Consider the following 23,634-nt stretch of genomic DNA (forward strand, 5'->3'; position numbering starts at 1 on the left):
ATGGGCGCTGACATCTTGGATTTATTAAAATCTAGGCAAATTTTAAAACCAAAAACGAAATTTCATTTTTTATGTTAACCGGACCGGAAGTAACTTTCGAAGCACGCTTTTAGTTTGGATTATCAAGTCGTATTTACCTTATGAAAAATCAATGGTCATTAAGACTGGATGTTTCCGTCTTAAACAATGGCGGCCTCCATGAAACAAAAAAGGATGGCGGCAACTCTCAAAATAAATTTTATTATTTTCGCTGTGATTTTGGCCCCATTAATTTTCTCAAATTTTGTGCAAGGTGCTAAATTAAATACGCCGAAAGTTTTGCTCCCTTACTACAGCACAGTCATTTCCAATTTCACTCTTGAAGTAGAGTTTTCTCCTGAAGAAGCCGAGGTTCCTACTTGTTATCAATGGTAAGTGTAAGCATGCCTCAATCTGCAACTGAAAGACATCGGTGCTGATGTCAGATGTTGATACTCCTGAATGAGTGACATACTGGTATATAAGACACTGCTGCTGTGGTGAGTGAGAGAAAGATGGAACCATGACACTGCCACTGGGCCTGGCATTAAAGCACTAGCACTGGTGTTGAAATTGAAATGGGGGAATCGCTGTTGGCCTAAGCCTATTAATGAATTCAGAGTTTGGCTGAGTCATAGATCAGAATGTCAAGAGCTCAGGGGCAATTCTGTGGCAGTGGAATAGCTCAGTTGTCAACGAATTGGATTGTCGTCTGCGATTAAGTGCTTTGGAGAGTCGACTAAAAGGGCCACACTGTAAACACTGATTATGATATATTTACAGGAGAACAACACGTCCAGAAGTAGCTCAGGTGACCTTGATAAACAGCACAGATGGAGAATGTGCTCTCGCTGCTAAAGTCTCTGCCATTTCCAAAGCATCGCATCAGATGACCACGGTTGTATTGGCTGAAAATATGGGTAACTATCAGATTTTTTGCTGGTATTGTCTGATTAGAGCATTGAAATGTCCGACTGTGAAACTAAATTTTAGGGATTTTCTGTTAAAATTAATACAGATTTGGTGCCCTTTTCCCCCGACTTTTGAAGAAAATTTGCATCCAAATTGACTTCTTCCAAAATATTTTTGAAAAGGTAAAATTTTCACAATTATGAAAAAAAATTAGTCCTAGGTTTTTATGAAAAATGGTTTCCAGTAATCTTGATTGTAAAGGGTGTCATGCAGTTTTTCATGCATAATTTAGCATTGTTGATAGCAGTTCCTAGTGTTATATTGCCTATTTTCTCTGTAATAATGGATCAATTATACTGGAAATGTTTTTCAATCTAATTAATTATTGAATTTTATTATGTCATAAAATTTTGGGCGAGATATTTTAGAACCTTAAAGGAGCTATCCCAGATAAGACTTCTATTTCATAGATACATTTGAATTCAATTCAAACTTTTTGTACCTTATCCAGTTATATATTTTATAAGGTGAATTTCTCAAACAGTACAACATGTAATTTGTTACAGCCTTGAAGTTGTAGACAATTTAAACATTTTCCCAAAATTTAGGCTCATTTCTAAAATTGATCTTTTGACAAATCTCTGCTAGTATCAGGAGTTAACATTTAACTGATATTGAATTATAAGGTCTAGGCTATTGCCAGCAAAATTTAGTATGGCTTTGCCTCTTGAGTATGATGGCAAATTTAATGTCAACGACTGTATGAAATAAAATATTCCTACTGACACTACAGTTTTATGATTGTGGACTGGTTTTCAAAAAGACACAAAGATCAGGCTTTTGATTTGCCATCAGAGAACTATTCAGACTAAAATTCATTTCATTGTACCAAAAAATGACAAATACTACTTTTAATCTACTATCATATTCTGAAAACGTGTGGATTTCAGTTGTTCAGTTTTTAATTCAGTTTGTTATTCTAGTGGGAAGTGGTTTAATTTTACTAGTGGTGTTTAAATATAAACTTTATCAAAATATTTCTGGAAAACTACTTTTAAATTTGACGACTTCCGATTTGTTGTTGAGTTTTACGCCATTGTTCCGAACTTTACTCGTGTTTTCTCCCTCCGTGGTTAATGACGAATATTTTTGTCACTTAAATTACCAATTTATCGTGTTCGGTTCACTGATTGCTCAATTTTCGTTATCGTTAATTATTTTAGATCGATTTATCGCCATTTCTTATCCGTTACTATACGAAAAAATCGTGTCTGTACGATCTTGTCACGTTTGTATTTTAATCGTATGGATTTATTCAATGCTCCTAACGGCCTTGTCTCTTATTAATTATCCAGGAAAATACAATGCCCAAAATGTCTGTATTTTATCACTGTTGGTTTCAAAGTTTTTCCGCGTATTGGTATCTTTTCATTTCTTCATTATGTGTATCATTCAGTTTGGACTTTATGCATTTGTGTTGAAAGTGGCTTTTGAAAAACGATCGAAAATAAATGCTGAAAATTTGACAAACTCTTATAAGTTGCCTCGAAGTGGGATGACGATGGAATTCAAAAAGTTAAAGATTCACGGATTTCTGGCAGTGACTTTTACGTTAAGTTGGTTGCCGTTTTCGATCATCAATTTATTATTTGTGTGTTCATCTTGCGATATCTCTGATCGTGCCTTGATTCTATGGTTGAATTTATCAGTCATGGTGTTCATGCTGAACTCGGCTTTTCATCCAGTTCTTTTTGCCTGGAAAAATAGTCATTTTAAATCATTCGTAAGACAAGTTCTGTTTAGGAATAATATTCAGGAAGATAACAGTAGCATAATAGCTTTGCAGTGTCATTAAAAAGTGTGCTTTGGTTAAATTTGAAAATTTGGAAATATTTATGAGTTAAAATTGACCTATGACTTCCTCTATTAATATCCATGATATTCAAGATTTTACAATAAAGACACAACAAATTATAAATTTGTGTACAAAGGAAAAATTTTCTCTGTACATTTTTAAATATTTTATGTTTATTGATGACTTATTCAATGTCTACTTCATTGATTTGATTGACTTGTGGATTTTGACTCATGTTTTGTGATTTGGATAGATATCAGGTATTCTCTTTGTGACTTATGCTGTTTTTTTTTCCTCCACTACCTTGTCTTTTGAATTGCCGTTTGGGCAGATACATGACATGGCGTTATTTTTTGTGTGAATTGTTCAGTCTGTGTATATATTTTTGTCCTAGTGTATCCTCTGTAATATTGATGTTATTATCTATGTATTAATAGTAACAGGTGAAATCCTACGCTGTGATCTGATAGTGAATAAGATAGTTAAACTAGAAATAGAGACTACAACTAGAGTTTTATATCTAGAAGATTCTCCTGATGAACTCTTAGCTAAAGGTTTTGACTCAGAAGGTACGTACAATTTCCTTTCTTGTACACTCTTTCTTGCTTTGACGAGAAGGAAAGAAAGAAATCATCATTACTTAAACGCAGTGGATATTTAGCCGTGAACCAGTTTAGTTTCTTTTTGGCTATTTTACCGGCACTTCCATTTACCCATGCGCAGTAAAGAAAAATGAAAAAATGCTGTAATATTATCCGCCACTCAGGCAATGTCTTGAAATTTGTCGCTAGATTAGTCACTAGTGTTAAAAAAAATTGTTCTAAATTTCAGGAAATATATTTACTAGTTTGGATGGTTTAGCCTATGAATGGAGTTTAGTGTCAGATACAGAAACAGGGCATGTTGTTGTGGATGCTCACAATATACTCAGGTAGGTAAACCAAAGCCTGATATTAATAACTTCATAGCTATGTGAACTCTCTAAACTCATTCAAAGAATGGGAATGTGGACTCTCTTTAAGAGATGTTTAGACAAACCCATTTAAAGAATAACAGAAAACATTAGTTTGATATTGGAGTCACCCATAGAAAAAACATGAAACAAAACATCCAGATAGACATATGCATTATAATCGGATTGGCAATGATATTGATTTATGTTTCCTGTAGAATCAAACGTTATACAGACTCTCACTATACGACTCCAGCACATATTGAACCTCTAGAGGAACGAGGCTTACAGGGTGATAGAATACTGGTAGAGGGAATTAGGACTGGAAGTGCCAAGGTTTCTGCAAGACTTAAAGATCCAGTCTACAAGGTAGGATTGTGCCTTCATCAGCATTCTGTTTGTAAAACAGATCTCATGATAAGAAATCCTCATCTGGATAGCTAGTTTTGGTGCAAAGTTTCCAATCTTAGACTTCAAACGACTACTGAACACTGAAACTCACTGAATTGTAGCAAAAGATATCAGGAGAATTCTACAGTTTTAACAAATCTTGTCTGATAGTTAACAGAGTTGAGAATAAAAGTGAACAAATCTTTCAGGAGTATAAAAATATCCATGATTTTAACTCATTTACAGCAATTAATACCAGAAGACATTCGTATAATGGTGATAGCCAATCTAATGTTGAACCCTGCCGATGTTTACGTGTTACCATTCAGTGAAGTTAGATATCGCGTAGAATTACTCAAACACAATAAAGTTTCAGGTAAGTCTAGTGTTAGGTCATTTTTTTTTTAGAATATTATTATGATACCAAGACTAATAACAATGCCATGCAGTGAGCAATGAGGAAAGATTTTGCATGAAACAGCAGCATTAGCCTACTGATTTCAATGAATAGGGCAAAGTTTTTGATGAAATTCCAATATTTATCTTTCAGAAATCACTATGCCATCCAACCAGTATTATTTAGAGGTGAAGGATGGAGAGATTTGTACTCTCGAGAAATCAACATCTATAGCTACAGCCCAGAAAATAGGTTCCACTGAGGTCGTCCTTAAAGATAAAAGTATCCTTTTATAGAAAGAAATACCAAAATTTACAAGAATAATTTGGGTTCCATCAGCTGGTCTTTGGCTAAACCACTTTGTAACAATATTACAAGGACAACTTCGGTCCAGGAGGATTCTTTTTACCAGCTGGTCCTTGGCTAAATTTCTTGGTAATAATTTTACAAGTATAACAACTGAGGTTTAGAAAACCCCTTTCGACCAGCTGGTCTTTCCATTTAGGGCTAGGGTCACTAGCATAAGGTCACAAGACTTTCACAGGCTGGCCATGATAAGAAACCACAACCACCATTTGTTTGGTTTAACTAAGCAAATCATGTCCTTTAAAAATTCGTATGCTCCAGTTTACTGTCTATTGAATTCAATGGTATTGATTATTTAGAATTATAACCTTACATGTATAATTAAGATATTGTAGTAACAGAATTTCATCGTCAACCTTCAGCCTTGTTTCATGTAGTTAACCCAAGCTACATAGGTAAGGCATTTTGCAATTATGCAACTAAGCCACTATGCAAGACTTAATGTACAATCAGACGAAACAGGCAAATATCCATTTCAAAAGCAACTTTCAGTCAGATGTCTGTATGTTTTTGCAATTCCTCTAAAACTAAGCAATTTATGACATTAATAATAATTTATAATAATGATAATAATTTATTTCGATAGCGCCTATAATCCAGCAAATGCTGCTCCATGGCGCTGTGCTAATGCTAAGAACTTAAAATATTACCAGCAGCCTTTGTGATAGTAACATCATAAACTCTTCTTTTCAAACACCTTATTGATTGATATTTTCTGTGTTATACAGCGTTCGTAGTGTTACCTGGTAAGAAATGGGTGTTAGAAACTGACAGAGAATATGATATCTTGATAGAAGTCTACGATACAGATAGTCACATGATCTTTCCTTCAGACGTAAGTTTAACTATTACCCACAATTCAAGATAATTCGGCAGCATTTTTTCCAATCCTCTTAATAGTGATGTAGGTTGAAGGGCTGACATGAAGTGTCTAATTGTTTGATTGGGAAAATAAACCCATTGTATTTCGGCTGTGCATGCTAAAGATCTCAGCAGTTGGAAAGGCTAATGGCGCTGTCATGGCAACATTTCATTTCTTGAAAACTGCTTGTTGTTGCTTATCTTCATTGGCTCAATCAGGTGTATTTGGTGATGTGTATTAAAGCATGATTCTCTATTTCAAACACGGTCTTTGAGTCAATAACTTAATTTCCACTTTCAGAATGTACGTATAGAAGCTGAATTCCCGTCTACGTATTTTAAAGTATTGTTTTCAAGTATTAACGGTACTTATCATAGAGTTAAAACTTTAGTTAGAGGACGGACAGAAATAGATGGGGAACTGACGGCCATTATTAAAAAGGTATAGTTTATTTCCTTCATTGCACACTGCATGCCTTCAAAATGATAGAAAAATCTAGGATGTAGATGCAATAGAGATGTTCACCTTAAACTTGGTGGAGGGAAATATGGGTATTTTTCCAGATTTATTTGCAAGCAAAGATGGATATAATTTGATAGATGAAACAAAACACCCCTAATATCACAAAATGAGCTTTTCCAAATATATATAAACTGTATTATAATGCTAAAAAGAATGCATGTGTGGAAGAGTTCAATAGAGAGTAGAGGGGTGTCAAATAGTTGACAGGCTCATTATATCCAGGTTTGCTTGAAAGTAAGAAAATTTCACTTTATGCATGCTTGCACATTATTTTTGCGATATTTTGTAATTTCCGTATCTTATAGGATGGATCGAGATATGAAATAAATCCAGAAGTAAAAGGCAGTCAAGAAGTAGATATATATGATCCAATAATTGTAGTTCCTGCTCGGTTATATTTTCCATGGGATCCAGTCACACAGGCCAAACATACCTATTTACTCAAGGTAAGAACACCTTTTCTTTATCCTTCAACCTATGATAAATCTACCCTATAAATGAAATTTCTATACTCTGGTCCCATCCGGTTTTGAAAAAGGTTGTATTTTCCTTGGGACAATTGCTGGGTAAAATAATCGATTACCGTCACTATAAATTACGATTATCGTTTATCGTTTTCATAATCAATTAAATGCCAACGTTATTATAGGTCTTCAGTGTACCTGTCAACAAGTAGTAATCTCTTCCACATAGTTTCCCTTCAGCACATAACATACCCACAATAAACTATAATAAGCAGTCTAAGCAAGAATATTCTTTTATGTTACATAAGTGACTCATGGAATGAACTATTTTGCATTTTCATCTAGGCTAGTGGTGGAAGCGGGGATTACACCTGGACCTCTACAGACACAGATGTCACTACCGTCAATATCAAGGGACAGATAACTACCACTGGTATGGGAAGAGCTAACGTCACTGCTGCAGACGCCAAAAATAACGCTCATACTGGTAGCTCGATTGTAAGTATGAGTAGAATTTGTTTTGGTAATGGAAAAATCTGACATTGCAAAATCATTCTCCGGGACAAAATTGACAAGACTTTGTTCAAACTTTGCTTGTTAATCAGCCTTTAACAGAAGAAAATTCTGGAAGTGTAGGCTAATGGGTGTATCCCTTAAAATGTCCCTCATTGAACAATGCAGGCTATAGCCAGTCTTCATTAGTGCAGATTAGTAGGATGTGAACTTCATTTAATATTCTGATTTTCTAGGTGCATGTTTTACCGCCCAATGAAATGATGTTTTTATCAACGCCAGTAGAAGCTACAGTAGGAAGTGTTTTACAATTGCCTCTAGCTATCAATGCTATATATAATGGTAATATTTCTATTTTTACATTGGACAGAGGTATTTCTATCGGGCAGCAATGTTGGCCATGGTCTCCTAAGAACTGAATCTAAGTATCTCGTCGTTCAGACTGGACAAAACAAATGTGGTCTTTTTGCCCCATCAAGTTTTTCAGTGTTCGTGATGCAATTAAGAGTGACTAACATTAAGCATATTGTTGTCATATATCAGATTATGCAGATGCAATTTTCCCCATTGCACAGGTATGTGTATGTTCAGAAGAGCTCATTTTGTCAAAAAACCGTGTCCAGGACCTGAAGGCTATCATATTTTCAAAATGATTTTGATTTTATTTTTAGGTAAGAAAGTAGCCTTTACAGATTGTCACTTGTTAAATCTAAACATTAGTTTTAGTGATGTTACAGTCTTCACTCAAGTTGAAGGTCAGTATGAACAGATAACTCTTCTCCTCTTTTTATTTCAGACCACAAATAAATTAACTTAAATGAATGTGGAAATTAACTAAGATCAGAGGCTAAGGTAGTGGGAAATAAGAGGCCAAATGCCTTAACACTTCTATTTCTTTAGTCTTTTTGTGTTCTATTATAGGTTTCAGTAAGCATGATACTGGATGTATGTGTCTAAAGGTCATGGCCGTTCATCAAGGTCATACAGAGGTCACGGCTAGCTATCAACGAAATAAAGTTCTGTTAACAACGACTATCACCATTGCTGCTTTTAATCCTCTGCAAGTAAGTATATTACTCATCCAAGATATTTAACGATAGCTGGCTCAGCATGCAGCTCAGCCAATCAAAATGCATTGCATGTGCAGGTCAAGGTTGATCTGGTATTAGATCAAAACATTTCTTTCTTATTTCAATAGTTGTTCGTTTAGGAGTCTTTAAAATTTTTGTTCCAAATACAAAATGGATAGACATAGCTGCCTATGACAACTTTTCCTCATTGCACACTGTCTGGTTTTGCATATCTTCAGGGTGTAAGGTACATTTCTGAAGAACTAATTATTTCATCATAGTCATTGCAAACTTTCTCTCATAGTCATAGTACACTGTGGAGATCCAATCAATCTGAATCAATCCTATATTTTATTTACAGCCTGTAGACCCTGAAGTAGAAACAGTAGTGACTGTAGCCTCGTCTAAAGATGTTGTATTTAAAGGTGGACCTCAGCCATGGATCCTTGACTCTTCTCAATACTTTCAAGATTGTAAGTATCATTTGGGACATCCATTGCTTACAATTCATTCTGACTTGTTTTCATATCATATATCGTATATTTGTCCCCCCTAACCCGTAACCCTGGGCTGAATGTTAGACAGGGTCATGTCCCATTATTCTGACCCTTGTGAATTAGAAGTTTCCCTCTCTGCACACTGCATGGCATTGGCTTTTGTATATTCTGGAATTTAAGACACACAGATGGAAGAACAACACAGTAAATTTCATGTAATTTCACTTCAGGCCTACTTGGCTACTCTCCCAAGGGGGATCACTCTCATATATCTTGATGTATTCAGACCACAATATTACAATGTTAATTTCAATATTTCAGTATCAGCTGAGAGGAGATCTTTATTGGACATGAAGAAGAAGAAAATGACTGGAATGAACAGTAAGGATAGATCTTCTTTCAAAATTATCAGGATCTTTAATACCCCCTGAGGATCAGAATTGTATATTTTCTGTCTTTTCATGAATATTCAAGATTTTGTCTCTATGTTCCATTCCAGGAGGCCTGCATGTTTTTACTGTGTTGTGTATAGAACTTGGTGAACAGGTTTGTACATTTTATAGATTATTATATTTAAAATTATACAAGAATTCGTCAAGCACCCGCTTTCTTTTGAAGACCATTTTATCAATGATTGTATATTTGATTGTATGATATTTTTGAAAGGATTTTCAACAAGAATGAGTTATATTTCTTATTATTTTGCTATATTATGTACACTGATGTCATATCTATAATTTCCCCTCTAATAGGAATTGACGTTGAAAGTTGGAAATCATAAAACAGCTAAAAATCAGTTTCCTATAACACAAACTGCTAGCATCAGGTAAATCAGATTTCTATTTTGACAATGAATTTTGTCAGATCCTAGATCAAGGCCAGATTGGTAACAAAAACACCCCTTCTTTTACAAATGAATTCTTCTAATGATACATATAGTTTAATAATGATTCAATTTATGCATGTGTGGAAAAGTTCAATAGAAAATTGAGGGGTGTCAAGCCTCGGATTGTGATGTACTTATAGAAAAATAGATTGAACTACATTTGCCATTTATATTTTTCTTTATTTCAAGGTATATTTGCACCCGACCTGTTGAACTTTATCTACAACCCATCTTGAACTTTGACCCCAGATTGCCGCCATGTCCTGTAACCAGGGAAACACAATTACCAGTAAGTATTCCATAAAGTCTTAAATAAACCTAGTAAAAAGAATCATCACAAAAAATGACCTGACTAAAAACTCTAAAGGTATAAAATGTTACTGTTGAATTTCTGTCAAAAATTTCCCTCATTGCTTACTGCATGCTGTTGTCCTTCTATTATAGATGCCAGTTCACTGTAAGAAGGATGTCAATATACAGGCAATAGTGACAGATAGTTCTGGACGAAAGTTTGATAACTTTTCTTCGTTGGCGATAGAATGGAAGTTATCAGACAATCAGCTGGCTGAATTAGAAGATACAACAGATCTCACTGTAGATATTACTACAGATAATGATGGCAAGAAACTTGTTAAAGGTAAGGTTTGGGTTATATTATTTTATGATTGTTTTTTTAAAAGTAGAGTTTGGTATGTTTATTTTTATGAAGACTTGTGTATTCGTTTAAAGGCATAGTTTGGTATGTTTATTTTATTGTATGCTTGTTTATTTTAAAGTTTAGGTTTTTTTTTTATGAAGGCTTGTTTTTTAAAGGCATAGTTTGGTTTGTTTTTATGCTGGCTTGTTTTTCAAAGGTATAGGTTTTTTTTATGAAGGCTTGTGAATTTATTTAAAGGTATAGTTTGATTTATATATTTTAAAAGTAAGCTGTGATCAGTTTCAATTGTAATTGTAGACTTTTAATCATTTAAAAAGTTTACGATTTTCCATTGCAGCATTTCAGACAGTGCATCCGTTTGGAGTGGAAGGCAGTGTTGTTGTCACGGCAACAATAGTTAGCTATAAATCATCTTATTTTAAAATAGCTTGTTCTTCATTATCAGTAAGTTTTGAATTTAGATTAAAAAAATCTATACAAGCAAGACCATTTCATTAATCAAAATCTCGTCCTTAGTATGGCAAAATCGAGACTTTCAGAGTTGAAAGCCAACACCAGGCCTATTCTCTGAAGCACAAGCTGTTACATCTTATGATACCTAATCGCTTAGCAGGTTGCGATACAGCTCAATACCAACCGAGATATTCCACTGCCAGTTGAGACGGACTTGAACTTGATAGTCTAGTCAACAACAATTAAACCTGTTACTGAATAAGCTATTCCACTGTATATTTCAAATACACGTGTATTATGAAATACATGGTTATTTTAGGAAGTGGTTCATCCAACTATCAGTAAATCTTTAGAATTGTTACTCAGACAGGAAGCTGTTATAGAACCTAGTAGAATCTCTGTTTTTAATCATCCTTCTAACAAGGTACAGTCTTTAATATCTTTACATTTTGAAAAAAAAAGAGTCCGAGAGAGCCAATCTTCACGAGGATAACAATTTATGTTCTCGAAGCTTCAGCTATTTCCTGACCAATTCTCTTGGCAATGGAGATGCCACCATAACAACTTGGGTTCTTGAAGAGTCAGCTCGTTCTTGACCAATTCTCGTAGCAATGAAGATGCCAGGATAGCAACTTATGTTCTCGAGGAGTCAGCTCATTCTTGATCAATTCTCTTGGCAATGAAGATGCCAGGATAGCAACTTATGTTCTCGAGGAGTCAGCTCGTTCTTGATCAATTCTCTTGGCAATGAAGATGCCAGGATAGCAACTTATGTTCTCAAGGAGTCTGCTCGTTCTTGACCAATTCTCGTAGCAATGAAGATGCCAGGATTACAACTTGGGTTCTTGAGGATCCTGTCTTTTAGATGATCCTTTGCCAAAACAAGGCAAAGCATTTCAAAGGATATTTACCATGAAAAATAAAATATTAAACATCTTTTATTTTTTGTAATGTTAAGGTGACAATAGAAGTACAGAAAGGATCAGGATATTTTCATCTTGATGATGTAGAAACAGATACAATGTCTATTAAATATGATGCCAAACAAAAAGCTGTCCTGGTATGTTAGTTCTATATATTTTTATCTCAGTACTGGACGTAGCCAGTCATGCCATGGTATATAAATACAAGGGCTATTATAGATTTAGGACAAGGGCGACAATGTAATACCTTGTTTGATACATGGGCTGTAATCATTACACACCCTGATCCCTGTACCAGAAAATTCTACACTAACGATAAATTCTTGTTGTAAAATATTTGGTGGTACAATGGCTAGGACATGATACAATGGCTAGGACATGATACAATGGCTAGGACATGATACAAGCGCTAGGACATGATACAATGGCTAGGACATACAAGGGCTAGGACATGATACAAAGGCTAGAACATGATACAATGGCTTGTATATAAGTGCAGGGATCCAAGGGATAATATACAATTGTGGTCTGAGTGCTACGACATGATACTTACTGTGATACAAGGGCTACATTACATATCACATTACATGGGTGTATAAAGCACCTTGCCCTAAACTTGCCAACCCTGATAATGTTGATTTATTTTGCAGGTGAACCCTATTAAAGATGGTAGTAAGAGTATAACAGTCTATGATCTATGTCTAGAAGTTACAGATCACCCGTCAGCTACTGTACATGTTTCTGGTGTTGGTGGAGTAGATGTTATTATTCTAGACAAGGTAAAATATATATTTAAAGATTCACCCCTAATTTATAAAATGAACTATATTGATAAGAAAAGCACATGTTAAGGAGAGTCTATTAAAGGTTGAGGGTATTTAGGAGAGAACTGGACTACTGTATATATACACCTATTTCAGTTAATGGTGACAAGCAACCTTATGCAGCGTGCAATGAGGGAACCTATCCTTTGACTTCAATCAGACTTTTGTTATTAGAAGCTGTAAGGGTTCCTCATACACATGCATATTTCAGAAAAAAACTGTTATCTATAGCTTAAACATGTTAATATTCTTTACAGGTTGAAGTTGGTAAAGAACTGAAAGCGAAAGTACAAGTATTAGATATCCATGGTAACCCACTACTCTCTAGTTTTTTCTCTTTGATGAATCTAAAATTAGAAGGAGGAAGTGACATCATTACTGTCAGGTAATTATTTAAATAAATTTAGCAGACGACAATTTCCACTGCACCTTCTGACTGTTTTGGTTCTATTGGTATCTGTTTGATATCCAGAAATTAGATATAGAGTTATTGCCCTTGTCTCTACAGTAATAGTTTTGACTCAGATTCAACTGGCGATGCCAAAGATGTTACCCCATTACGAGCATGCCTAGAAGATTGGGCAAGGAGTAGCTGGTTGAAATCGTTGTAAAATCATAACCGAAAGGTTTGACCAAGGACCATCTGGTACCAAGGTTGGACAAATGTTATGATTCGTGTCAATTGAAATATCAACAGTTACTGCCCTTGTTTCAAGTCTTGTTGTCATTTCAGACCAGCAGCCAATCAGCCAAGTGATAAAATAACAGCTTTCTATACAGTTCATGGTTCATACGTTGGTCATACGAATGTCAGAGCCTCAGTTAAACTTCCTAATGGTCAAGTTATTTATAGCTCGCCTAAACCACTAGAGGTAGGTTGTCTTGGTTATACTAGGGGTGGTACGATTTGCCCTGTGAGCTATCTTGTTAAGAATCTTTTGATAGCTATCCTTTAATAACCATTTTTTTTATCCATTCTTTGGTAGATACCCATTGATAGTCACCCAATGATAGCTATCTTTCGATAATAATATTTTGATAATTATCCTTTGATAGCTATCTATTGGTCCTTGAGCCTTTATGCTGTTTTTCTTAGCTGTCCTTTGTTAGCAATATTTTGATAGCCATGAATCAGTTGCTAGTAGCTATCTTAAGCACCATATATCTCTTTATTTTTTATTGAATTTTTCAGGTTTTTCCACCTCTCAGACTGGATCCTAAAAACATCACCTTGATCGTTGGTGCCAAGTTTCAGGTACGGAATTTCATGCCTTAGAAAATGACTTAGAAAATGATGTCAAGATTCCAACACACTTAATAAATGATCTACAGTCGGTCCTCTTTTATGATTAATCCTAATTGTTCTTGTATTTGACAGGTGCTAGCTCACGGAGGTCCCCAACCTCAGAGTAATGTAGAATTTAGTATAAAAGATAGTAAGATATCTACAGTAAGTGGTGGAGGGATGTTAGAAGCCTTAGAGATTGGTAGTACTAGAGTTGTAGGTAAAGCTGTAGGTACTGACTCGTTATCGGGAGAAACTGTCATATACTCTCAGGTAAGAGGACTTGTCTTTATGGGATGAGTTCTAGCAAAATTTCCCTCATTGCACACTGCATTGTGTTGCTATGAAGTAGTAAAGTTTTATACAAGACGCCATCTCTTTTGAAATAGAGATAAGTTTTGAAGATACTAATTAAGTCCGACATATCTCTATGGACAGATCAGAACATCCTGTTGTCTTTGAAAAATTTCCCTCATAGTGCACTGCAAGACGTTACCCTTGTAAATTTTGTGTTTTGTTATTTAGGATGAAGCTATAGTAAATGTTATCATCTTAACTGGTATTAGAATACATGCTCCTTTAACACGACTACAAACTGGTACTAAGGTATGGAAATGGATTTGCTTATTTTTGCTTCAGCAGGAAAGATGGGCGTTAAACTCCTTAAAAACTTATTTCGTCAAAATATGATAAAGCCCGAAAGCATTGGTAAAGTCCAAATATAATAAAGCCCAAAGACATTGGTAAAGTCCGAATATAATAAAGGCCAAATATAATAAAGCCCAAAGGCATTGGTAAAGCCCAAATATAAAAATGCCCCAAGGCATTGGTAAAGCCTAAAGAAATTGTCAGCAAAAACACTTCCTTAGGCATTTCAATATGTACAGCCCAAAGGCATTGGTTGGAGGTACCCCCAGAATGGTAAATCCTGAACCTTATAATAATGATAATAATTTGATATTGTAGATGCCTGTGTATGCTGTAGGTATAACTGAACAAGAAACACCATTTACATTCGGTAGTGCTGTTATACCATTAACGTTTACCTGGACTTACAACAGTCGAGAACCAATTGTTTTACATTCAGTGTACTATCAGGTAAGACCAGAGAATTTTAATCCTACCCTATTAACTGGTCCTCCATTTTATCTCCAGAGATAGGAAAAGCACTGGACAGACCTGGGTCCTTATTCTTCTAAAAATTTGAATTAAGATGAATTTAGAGTTCCTGCCATCTGATTGGTCAATCACTAATATCAATTTGAATTTCAGTTTTATTATCCAATCAGATTATCTTATAGATATAGAACAGTCGTTTCATCTTTCTGGTTTATTTCAGAGCGGTGTAAAACTATCAGATGAAAGTAAATTTGCCATGCAGTTGACGGCCGTAGAAGCTGGTCATGTGACATTAAAGTTACAAGTCACGCCCAAAAAAGGAAGTCGTCTGCAGATTAAAAACATGGCTGATTTGAAAGATGAAGTACAAATTCAGGTAAGCAAACTTTTGGACACCATGTGCTATGCGAAATCTCACTTTTGAGTTCACTATTTGGCCATTTTAATTTCAACATGTCTGTCAAGTCAACCATTAGACCAACAGAGCTACTATTTCCCTTTTGGATGAAATAGACAAGGACAAAGGTATTGTGTCCTCACTAAAGAATCAAACAAAGCTGGAAATAGTTTATTTAACACCCCTCAACTTTCTATTGAACTCTTCCACACATGCATACTTTCTATCAATATGAAACTGTATATGAATGATTGGAAGAGCTGATTGTAAAATTAGGGGTGATTTTTGCAGAATTTTATTTATTAATTATATTTTTTCCAGGCTCATCCAGTAAATATTGAGTTTGTCTTATTAAAAAATGTTATATTTATGTTTGAATTTCATTTATTGCGTTTGTACAACTAAACTGTTCATTTGGTTCGACATTTTAGACTTTGGGAATTTATTGGCTATTTTATTGTGAAATGTTTAGGGCTGAATACTTGCAGTCAAAAAAGCTCTTCCCCACAAATAAACTTCAAAGAAACAATCCATAAATGTATCAAAAACATTTAGTTGTATTTTTAACAGGAATTGTGACAAACCAACAGTCTTAGTTATAATCTATCATTTGTATTCGCATTAGATTTCAGGGTTCAGAGTTTATTTCAAATTTCAATATTTGCTTTGTTATATTTGACATCTTACATTTTGCATGTTTCTATAAAGCTCTATACTGTCATTGTCATCTATCTCAGGATTAAGTCTATTCAAAACATTAACACCAACAGTCCATTTTATAATAAAGTTCAGTGAACTGTTACTTAGAACTGAAACAAGTCAAACTTTGGAGAAAGCAATCTTTGTTTTTCTGAAGTTGTTAAAGAAATGGCAAATTTATTGAGAAATACTTCAAAATATTCAGTTTTAACTTTGGTTTTCAACTATATAGTAAAGATATTACGAAACCAACCAAATGAATTATACTTGCTTCAACACCTCGACCAGTGCTTTTATGAGTTATATTCTCGTTTCACTTAACACGGCACATTCTCACTATAGCCTTGATCATCAGGGTAGTTTAAATTTTATTTTTGAAATATTATTCAGGTATTTGAGAAGCTAGCTGTGATTAGTCCTATGGTTTGTGGAGGACAAGTTTTAATGACACCCAATACAGAAACTATCGTTAAAACTAACAGGTACTTGATACATACTGATCACATGACTTTCTCTTATTGTCAAAATAAAGTTCTAGGGTTAGATCCCACAATAAGTCTCGATTATACCATTGAATTTGTCAACCTTCTTTCGTCTGGTCAGAGGGGCTAACATAGAAAAAGCGTATAATCATTCAGATGGCCTAGAAACCAACATCCTGCGTGCTACAGGCTGTACATTAAATATCCCTTGACAGTTGGAAATTGAAAAAGAGTATTTTTCCTCATTGCAGACTGCATGGCTTAACTTGTCCTTATGAACCCAATCAGCTGCAGAAATGAAGGACTCAAAAATTCCAAGACTCGCCCAGGGTGATAAATATGAAATCTTGATGCTTAATTTAAATACTTTTTATGCTTTAACAAAATGGAGGTTATCCTTACAGAGATTCAGCAGCTAAATTAACATATAAACTATTGACTGACCAATCAACAGATCTGATACAAGTTAAAGATGGTGGACAGTTAAAATCAGGACCTGGGATAGGTCAAGCCATGTTAGAAATCATTTCTGAAGAGGAATTCGGAGTAAATCAGACCATTGTACTACTAGTTAAGGTGAGCAAGACGTCTGCTCTTGAGAAGGTCAAGATCATTTATGGCTTATATTTGCAGCTTTCCATATTTTTGTCCGATGTTTGTGGTTCCTGTAATTATAGAAATGTCTAACTGTATATAACGCCATTGTGGCAGAATGTTCATATCAACTGAGGGTCTATATGCTAGAAACTTTATAAAACGCTAAGTTTTAGTGGAATTGCAGGAACATCAGACGTCTGATTGAAAATTAAAATGGTGCAAATTGATGCTATCAGTGTCTCCAATTCATAAGAAGTTAGAAATCCCTTTTTTTTTTCTTTCATTGTGATTTTCAGATTAAACCAATTTCCTATTTAATGATAAACGCAGAGACCAAATTAGCCACGCTGGGTGGTCATGTGACCAGCATACCAGTTGGTACTAGTCTACAGTTTAAAGTTAGTTACCATGACGATGTTGGAGAGAAATTCTATGCCACAAATACACAGTTGAAATTCAGATGTAGCAGGTAAGCTTCCCATCATGGCTGGAATGGAAATATTAATTTTTGGCAATATGTCTTATTCTTTGCTGTCAGTGCAGTTTTGGATATAGAATCCTCATCAGGACAGTTAGTTTGGAAATAAAAAGATCGCATTGTCTGCTGTTTTGGATAAAGAATAACCATCAGGATAGCTAGCGGAGATGTGGGTTGAAATTTTGAATATTTACATGTACAATTATAAGCAAATTTTAGAACTCGCCCTGCAGGATTGAGCAATCAAGTAATATATATTCAGATAATCTATTGAACCAGAGCTGATCTTATGCACTCTAAAGACATTGTCAATACAAATGATTGTGTTTCAGATATAATTTGCTACATGTATCAAAAGGTTGGGATAACAACACATTGGTTGTAAAAACAGCAGAAGTGGGACAAACCATCTTAAAGGTAGGCTACTCTAAAAATGGGAATTGTCTGGCATTAAACGAGAAATGAAATTACATTTGCTAACGATACCTTTTTTTACAAGAAATTAATTGTGCAGATATCTTTGGTAACTTGATATGGATATTTCATGACTTTTAGCAAAAAAAAACCATGTCTCCTGCCCCTTTCTGTTGTGTTTTTTGTGGGTTTTTTTTCTCTGTGCTATTTGAGGCTTTGGTAAACTATGTGAAATCAATGTCCGCTTATTGTGTTTTGGTGTTTTATTTCAGGCATGGGATAATAAGAATCCATGGATAGCTGATTATGTAAATATACCAGTAGATAATGTTATCTATCCACAACAAACTACAGTTTCTCTTACTTCTATAATATGTTTCTCTACAACACTTGTTACTGAAAGAGGTGGGTTTTAGTGTAGCGAAGATCCATAGCTGATGGATGATTTATAACATAGTAAGCCGGGGGGCGGCCATATTTGCAGGGTGGCAATAGCTGATAGAGACTGATTTCAGCTTCAATTGAAAATTTGCTAGAGGAGTGAATATAGTTCCAGTGGGAGCACCAAGCCCCCTAGTTACAGGCCTGAGTAAAAGCCTGTCTGTGTATCTTAGATAAGGCAGATTCGATAAGAAAGTTTGATAATTTTTGGAAGGTTTTTTAAGGGTGAAAACTCGTTAAAGCAGCTACTAGTCATAAAATCAGGAAATTTTAGGATATTGTTGTATTGTTGGCTGCAATGGTAAAAGACTGACTCTCGAAGGCGTTGGCCAAGGATTCTATAATTCTATTGATAATATTTTAGGATACAGTGGTAAATGGTCAAGTGAGAGTAATAATATAGATGTTGATGATAGTAATGGTATTAGTCTAACTACTAGTATCGGCAAGTCTACTGTAGTTTACACTGTCTCTCCTGATATTCTTACTTATACTGAGGTATGTTTATATCAACTGGTACACCTGGGTTTCTAAATCCTTTATCATCTACTTCGGGAATCAACGTGGCTCAGTGAGTAGACACTTGCAAACCTGAAGGACCAGGGTTCAATCTTGACATAAGGCAAGAAAATAGCTTCAGGTTCCCCCTGTCATTGATGCAGGTTTGAGTGCTGACATGGAAAAACATGCAGTCTTTGATAGGGACAATAAACCAAGTGCACTCTGCACATAGAAGTTCCATCGACAGTTGTAAATTGAAAAAAAGTAGGTTTATGCCACCCACTGTCCAGGCAGTATTTGCCTTATTGCACACTTCATTAGCTAAATCATTTCATGTCATTTCAATCTGCAGACCAATCTGGCAAAGGCATGTTGAATGTGTCCAGAGCATGGCTTCACCCTTCTAGAACACCTTATACCACTGTGAGATTGAGATTATCCACAACAAATTTTTTAACAAGGTTTGAATTTATTGCCAGATTGAAGTCGTACCAGTAAAGAATATAGATTTAAGTTGTAACTATGATTCATTGACTAATGGAATTGGTAAATCTCGAGGAATCAACGTTGGCATCTCTACAGGATCTTCTCCAACTCTTCAAGGTATCGTCAAACCCCTATTAAAATTTACCGTGGACTATGAAATTAAGCAATAGTACTTATACCAAGTTAGCTTGTGTTGAAACTACACTGTGATATCAACTATTTAAAGGAACACTAACTCTTAGAATGATCGTTAAATCAAATTTTTAAACTTGGTCAATAGAGTATAGATTCAACAGTTGGACTTACCTGGTGTCATAAATATACAACAGAATCCCATTTAATGCATAAATCCAAGTAATTAGTCAAATTAATGCTTAAAATTGTATTAGCTCAGGTATACAATAGGGTGTAAAACTCCCCTCTGTATCATTACAGGTGATAATTGCAGTGCTATAGTAGCCAGTGAATATTACCAACCAACCACTATACCATTCTACTGTAACCTACAACTCGTTAACCATCAAACAGATATCACCATCGCTGACTTGTTTAAAGCCACGCCCACTTTCGATCATATTAAAGGTAATACTATACCTTACTCTCTTTGTACTTTTAATGGTTAATTCTAGTTCATGGTTTATATTTTTTGTCTTCAATGTTTGCTTGCTTACCTGACGGCTTAGAATTCAACCCCAGCATAGGTCAAAATAATACCCTCAAATTATTCAACCTAAATTCTCCTGTCTGTGAGGGGCTGACATGAAAAAAAGGCTTCTTTGGGACAATAATCTGGCAAGTGTTCTACAGGCTTCCTCCATGACACACTGAATAATGTTGCCTGTCTTCATTAGCCCTATAAGAACAGCAGGACATTGCTCTCCAATAAAAAAGTCCAAAAAGGTTCTGAAAATTTTTAAATTTTTATTTTTCTCTATTCCAGGACAGTACGCATGTAGAATAGAACAAGTTCGCAACGAGTACTTGATACATCAGATCAGTACTCTGAACACCAAAATAAGTCTAGAGGTCACGCTCACTCCACAGGAGGATCAACCTGAAATATTCTCTGACAAGATGATCTTTGATTTCCATCCTGCTTTCTATGTTCATAATTCTGATATACAAGTAACAACCACGTCACCTTTATCATCCTTACGTGTTTCAACTCTCCCAAATCTGGTAGAACATATTAAGGTTTGTTTTTTTTTTTTCTTTTTCAACACTTAGTTTTAGAAGACATCTGATTGAAAATCGGGATGGTGCAAATTGATGCTATCAGTGTCACTGATACACATAAAAAAAATAGAAAACCTTTTTACAATCCCTTTAAATTGATGTTTTACTAATTATTGTTATTTTTATTTACAGATTAGCGTGAGTGATAATTCGTTAATAGAAGCTCTGTCCCCCCAGAGAGACAGTCAGTCTGGAGCCGTGGTGTTGTTCCCGATACGTTTACTCGACACCTACAGTATCTGGGAACGTGAATCATTAGATCTTTATGTAGAGTTATCTAGTTTATTAACAGGACAGAAAGTTAAGATACCTGTATTTGTTAAGTTGATTGGTAACAAACCCAGCGCTTCAGGTAAGTTAAAGATACTTATCAAAAATTTTGACTCAGAACTGGCATCTGTTTCTTATAATGTCGTTTGATAATTTTTGGTAAATGTAGAATCTCACATTGAGAAATAGTATACTTATGACAATCTAACTTAAATTTTTTGGGACTATAATTAATTTACTTATGCTAACTCAAGATTAGTGTTCCAGCCTTCTGATTGGTCAATCACTTGAATCCATTTTCAAAGTAGTTGTATTATCCAATCAGATTACTGTATTCTTTAAAACTGTATTTTATTGTCTGAGAAGTTACTGAGAAAAAGTCTCCCGATGAACTAACTGGATACCAGAATATAAAGACAGATTTGTTTTTATTTTGAAATTTGTTGCTATTTTTTCAGGATACAGTGGTGGGTATACAAGAGATGTAGGATGGGGAATGCTGGTTAGAAACATTCTATTTAACTATCAATCTTGGTTTGTTCTGTTTTTCATCATACTGATAACAGCTATAGCAGTATTAGCAGGTAGGTTTCAGTCTGTTTAAAGATTTACCCATAGATATTTCACATCCTGCTTAACATGATGAGCCTTCTCGAAGGATTGATTTGGGTCTTGAATATATGTAAATGGTCTATTATAATTTTGACAGTGAGCTGTGAACGCTATTACTGATTGGCTTAGCTTAAAAATTCCCGATTCTGAGACTAAGGTACGAGTGATCAAACGGATGCCAAGTCTGTCCCTTTAAATTTTATACAGTCATTTTGAACGGTGTTTTTCAGGTTATCATTTTGTGCTGGGATCCAGGTATAAAAACGTGGGAAATTCCAGTGTATTTTTAAATCAGAGTGGTACACAGCTACCACCTAGTCCACAGTCATCCTTCCTTCAACCTCAGGGTAGGTCTGGTTTTGATTTTTACCCTGTATTTTACCGTCATTTGTGAGGCACTAGGGCAGGTACTAGGCCTTTGCTTAAAGATCTTCAAAACTGGCTGAGGTCAAGATGGTGCATTTATAATTCTCAACCTGGTTTCCTTGGTTACATTGAAAAAATAATGTTGATAGAGCAGATAACTGACTTTGTGGATAACTGACTGTCTATGTTAAAGAATCGGTGGTAATTAGAGATGGAATTAGGTAGCTGGTGATGCTGTTTTGATGAAATTTCCCTCACCACCCACTGCATTGCTCTCCCAGCTGTCAAAGATGGAAGAGGTTTCTATTTTATTTTAGGGCGATAATTTCAGAGAATAATGATTTTGATTTAATCTTTTATATATTGTATATTTCAGGCACTCCACCCCCCTATAGTGGGTACAACTCGACCCCCATGTCACCTCGTCTGTGGTCGGTGAATTACAATCAGCCTGACCCTAACGTATCATCATTACGTCGCTCACCCTACTCCTATACTAAATCATGATACCGGTAGTCAGTTAGTATCTTAAATGCTTTCTTGTCCTCATTTGTCCAAAGAGTTCGAAAACAGTAGAACGTTGAACTACCTTTTTGTGGATTGTGCTAAACAGTAGGATATAAAACTCCATTTCATTTCATTAGTCCAATAAGATACAGAACAGTAGGATATAAAACTCTATTTCATTTCATTAGCTCCATAAGACACAGATTCCACTTTATAACAGTTATCAGTATAATGACATTATTACCTCAGTCTCTAATACGAAATTTACCTGCTAAAGTGAAACAGGGTAGAATTATGTTTTAGTTTTAGTTTTAGAAGTATAGAAGAGACAAACATAATCATCAATTTGCCTTCAGACCTATTTTTTACAAAATAAAGATGGTGGTCTTTAGTTATTTAGTCACAATTTGTTTATATCAAAACTTTATCATTCAAAAAGTTTTATTATAAAATATAATTTCAAAACTGTTTATTTACTATAGAAATATGGTGCTAAATGTATTATTAGTTATTTAGTCAGTTTATTGAGATCAAAACTTTGTAATTATATATAGACTCAGCTTTATGGAACAACAATCTCTGGTTTAAGCTGTATCTATATATCGTACTCACAATTGCTAAATGCCATTCAAAGACTATGTAATCATAAGTGCTTTATTATTCAATTTAATATCAATTTACAATCATGGTGAATAATCATTTTGTATACAAAATCTTGACATGTTTGTGGAGCGCTTTTGCTCTTTCAAAATGTTAATTTACAAACATGGTGAATAATCATTTTGTATACAAAATCATGCTATCTTTGTGGTAGGCTTTTGCTCTGTCAAAAGGTTGATTTACAATCATGGTGAATAATCATTTTGTAAACAAAATCATGCTATGTTTGTTGAGCACTTTTGCTCTGTCAAAATGTTAATTTACAATCATGGTGAATAATCATTTTGTTTACAAAATCGTGCTATGTTTGTGGTGGACTTTTGCTCTGTCAAAATGTTAATTTACAATCATGGTGAATAATCATTTTGTATACAAAATCATGACATGTTTGTGGAGCACTTTTGCTCTTTCAAAATGTTCATTTACAAACATGGTGAATAATCATTTTGTATACAAAATCATGCTATGTTTGTGGTAGACTTTTGCTCTGTCAAAATGTTAATTTACAATCATGGTGAACCA

The 23,634-nt window shown here is 34.8% G+C and overlaps 1 protein-coding gene across 1 annotated transcript; it reads left to right on the forward strand.

Annotated features, from left to right (window-relative positions):
- Nucleotides 1-186: 186 nt before the first annotated feature.
- On the forward strand, nt 187-22,452 carry LOTGIDRAFT_236288 (hypothetical protein; the record flags this gene model as incomplete). Its single annotated transcript, XM_009066673.1, has 45 exons — nt 187-410; nt 802-938; nt 3,223-3,354; nt 3,617-3,716; nt 3,956-4,106; nt 4,374-4,503; nt 4,678-4,806; nt 5,226-5,285; nt 5,619-5,725; nt 6,053-6,193; nt 6,580-6,720; nt 7,084-7,236; nt 7,488-7,623; nt 7,923-8,006; nt 8,173-8,315; nt 8,683-8,794; nt 9,140-9,199; nt 9,318-9,364; nt 9,571-9,644; nt 9,894-9,993; nt 10,149-10,341; nt 10,700-10,806; nt 11,135-11,239; nt 11,774-11,875; nt 12,389-12,517; nt 12,820-12,947; nt 13,296-13,434; nt 13,755-13,817; nt 13,941-14,120; nt 14,373-14,453; nt 14,814-14,945; nt 15,187-15,342; nt 16,453-16,544; nt 16,949-17,120; nt 17,438-17,610; nt 17,952-18,036; nt 18,306-18,438; nt 18,839-18,972; nt 19,455-19,578; nt 19,897-20,043; nt 20,402-20,655; nt 20,830-21,049; nt 21,426-21,551; nt 21,810-21,926; nt 22,322-22,452. The coding sequence occupies 45 exons, from the start codon at nt 187-189 to the stop codon at nt 22,450-22,452; spliced, it is 5,784 nt and encodes a 1,927-aa protein (XP_009064921.1).
- Nucleotides 22,453-23,634: the final 1,182 nt, after the last annotated feature.

This window comes from Lottia gigantea, assembly GCF_000327385.1.
Source record: "Lottia gigantea unplaced genomic scaffold LOTGIsca_79, whole genome shotgun sequence".
Taxonomy (NCBI): domain Eukaryota; kingdom Metazoa; phylum Mollusca; class Gastropoda; family Lottiidae; genus Lottia; species Lottia gigantea.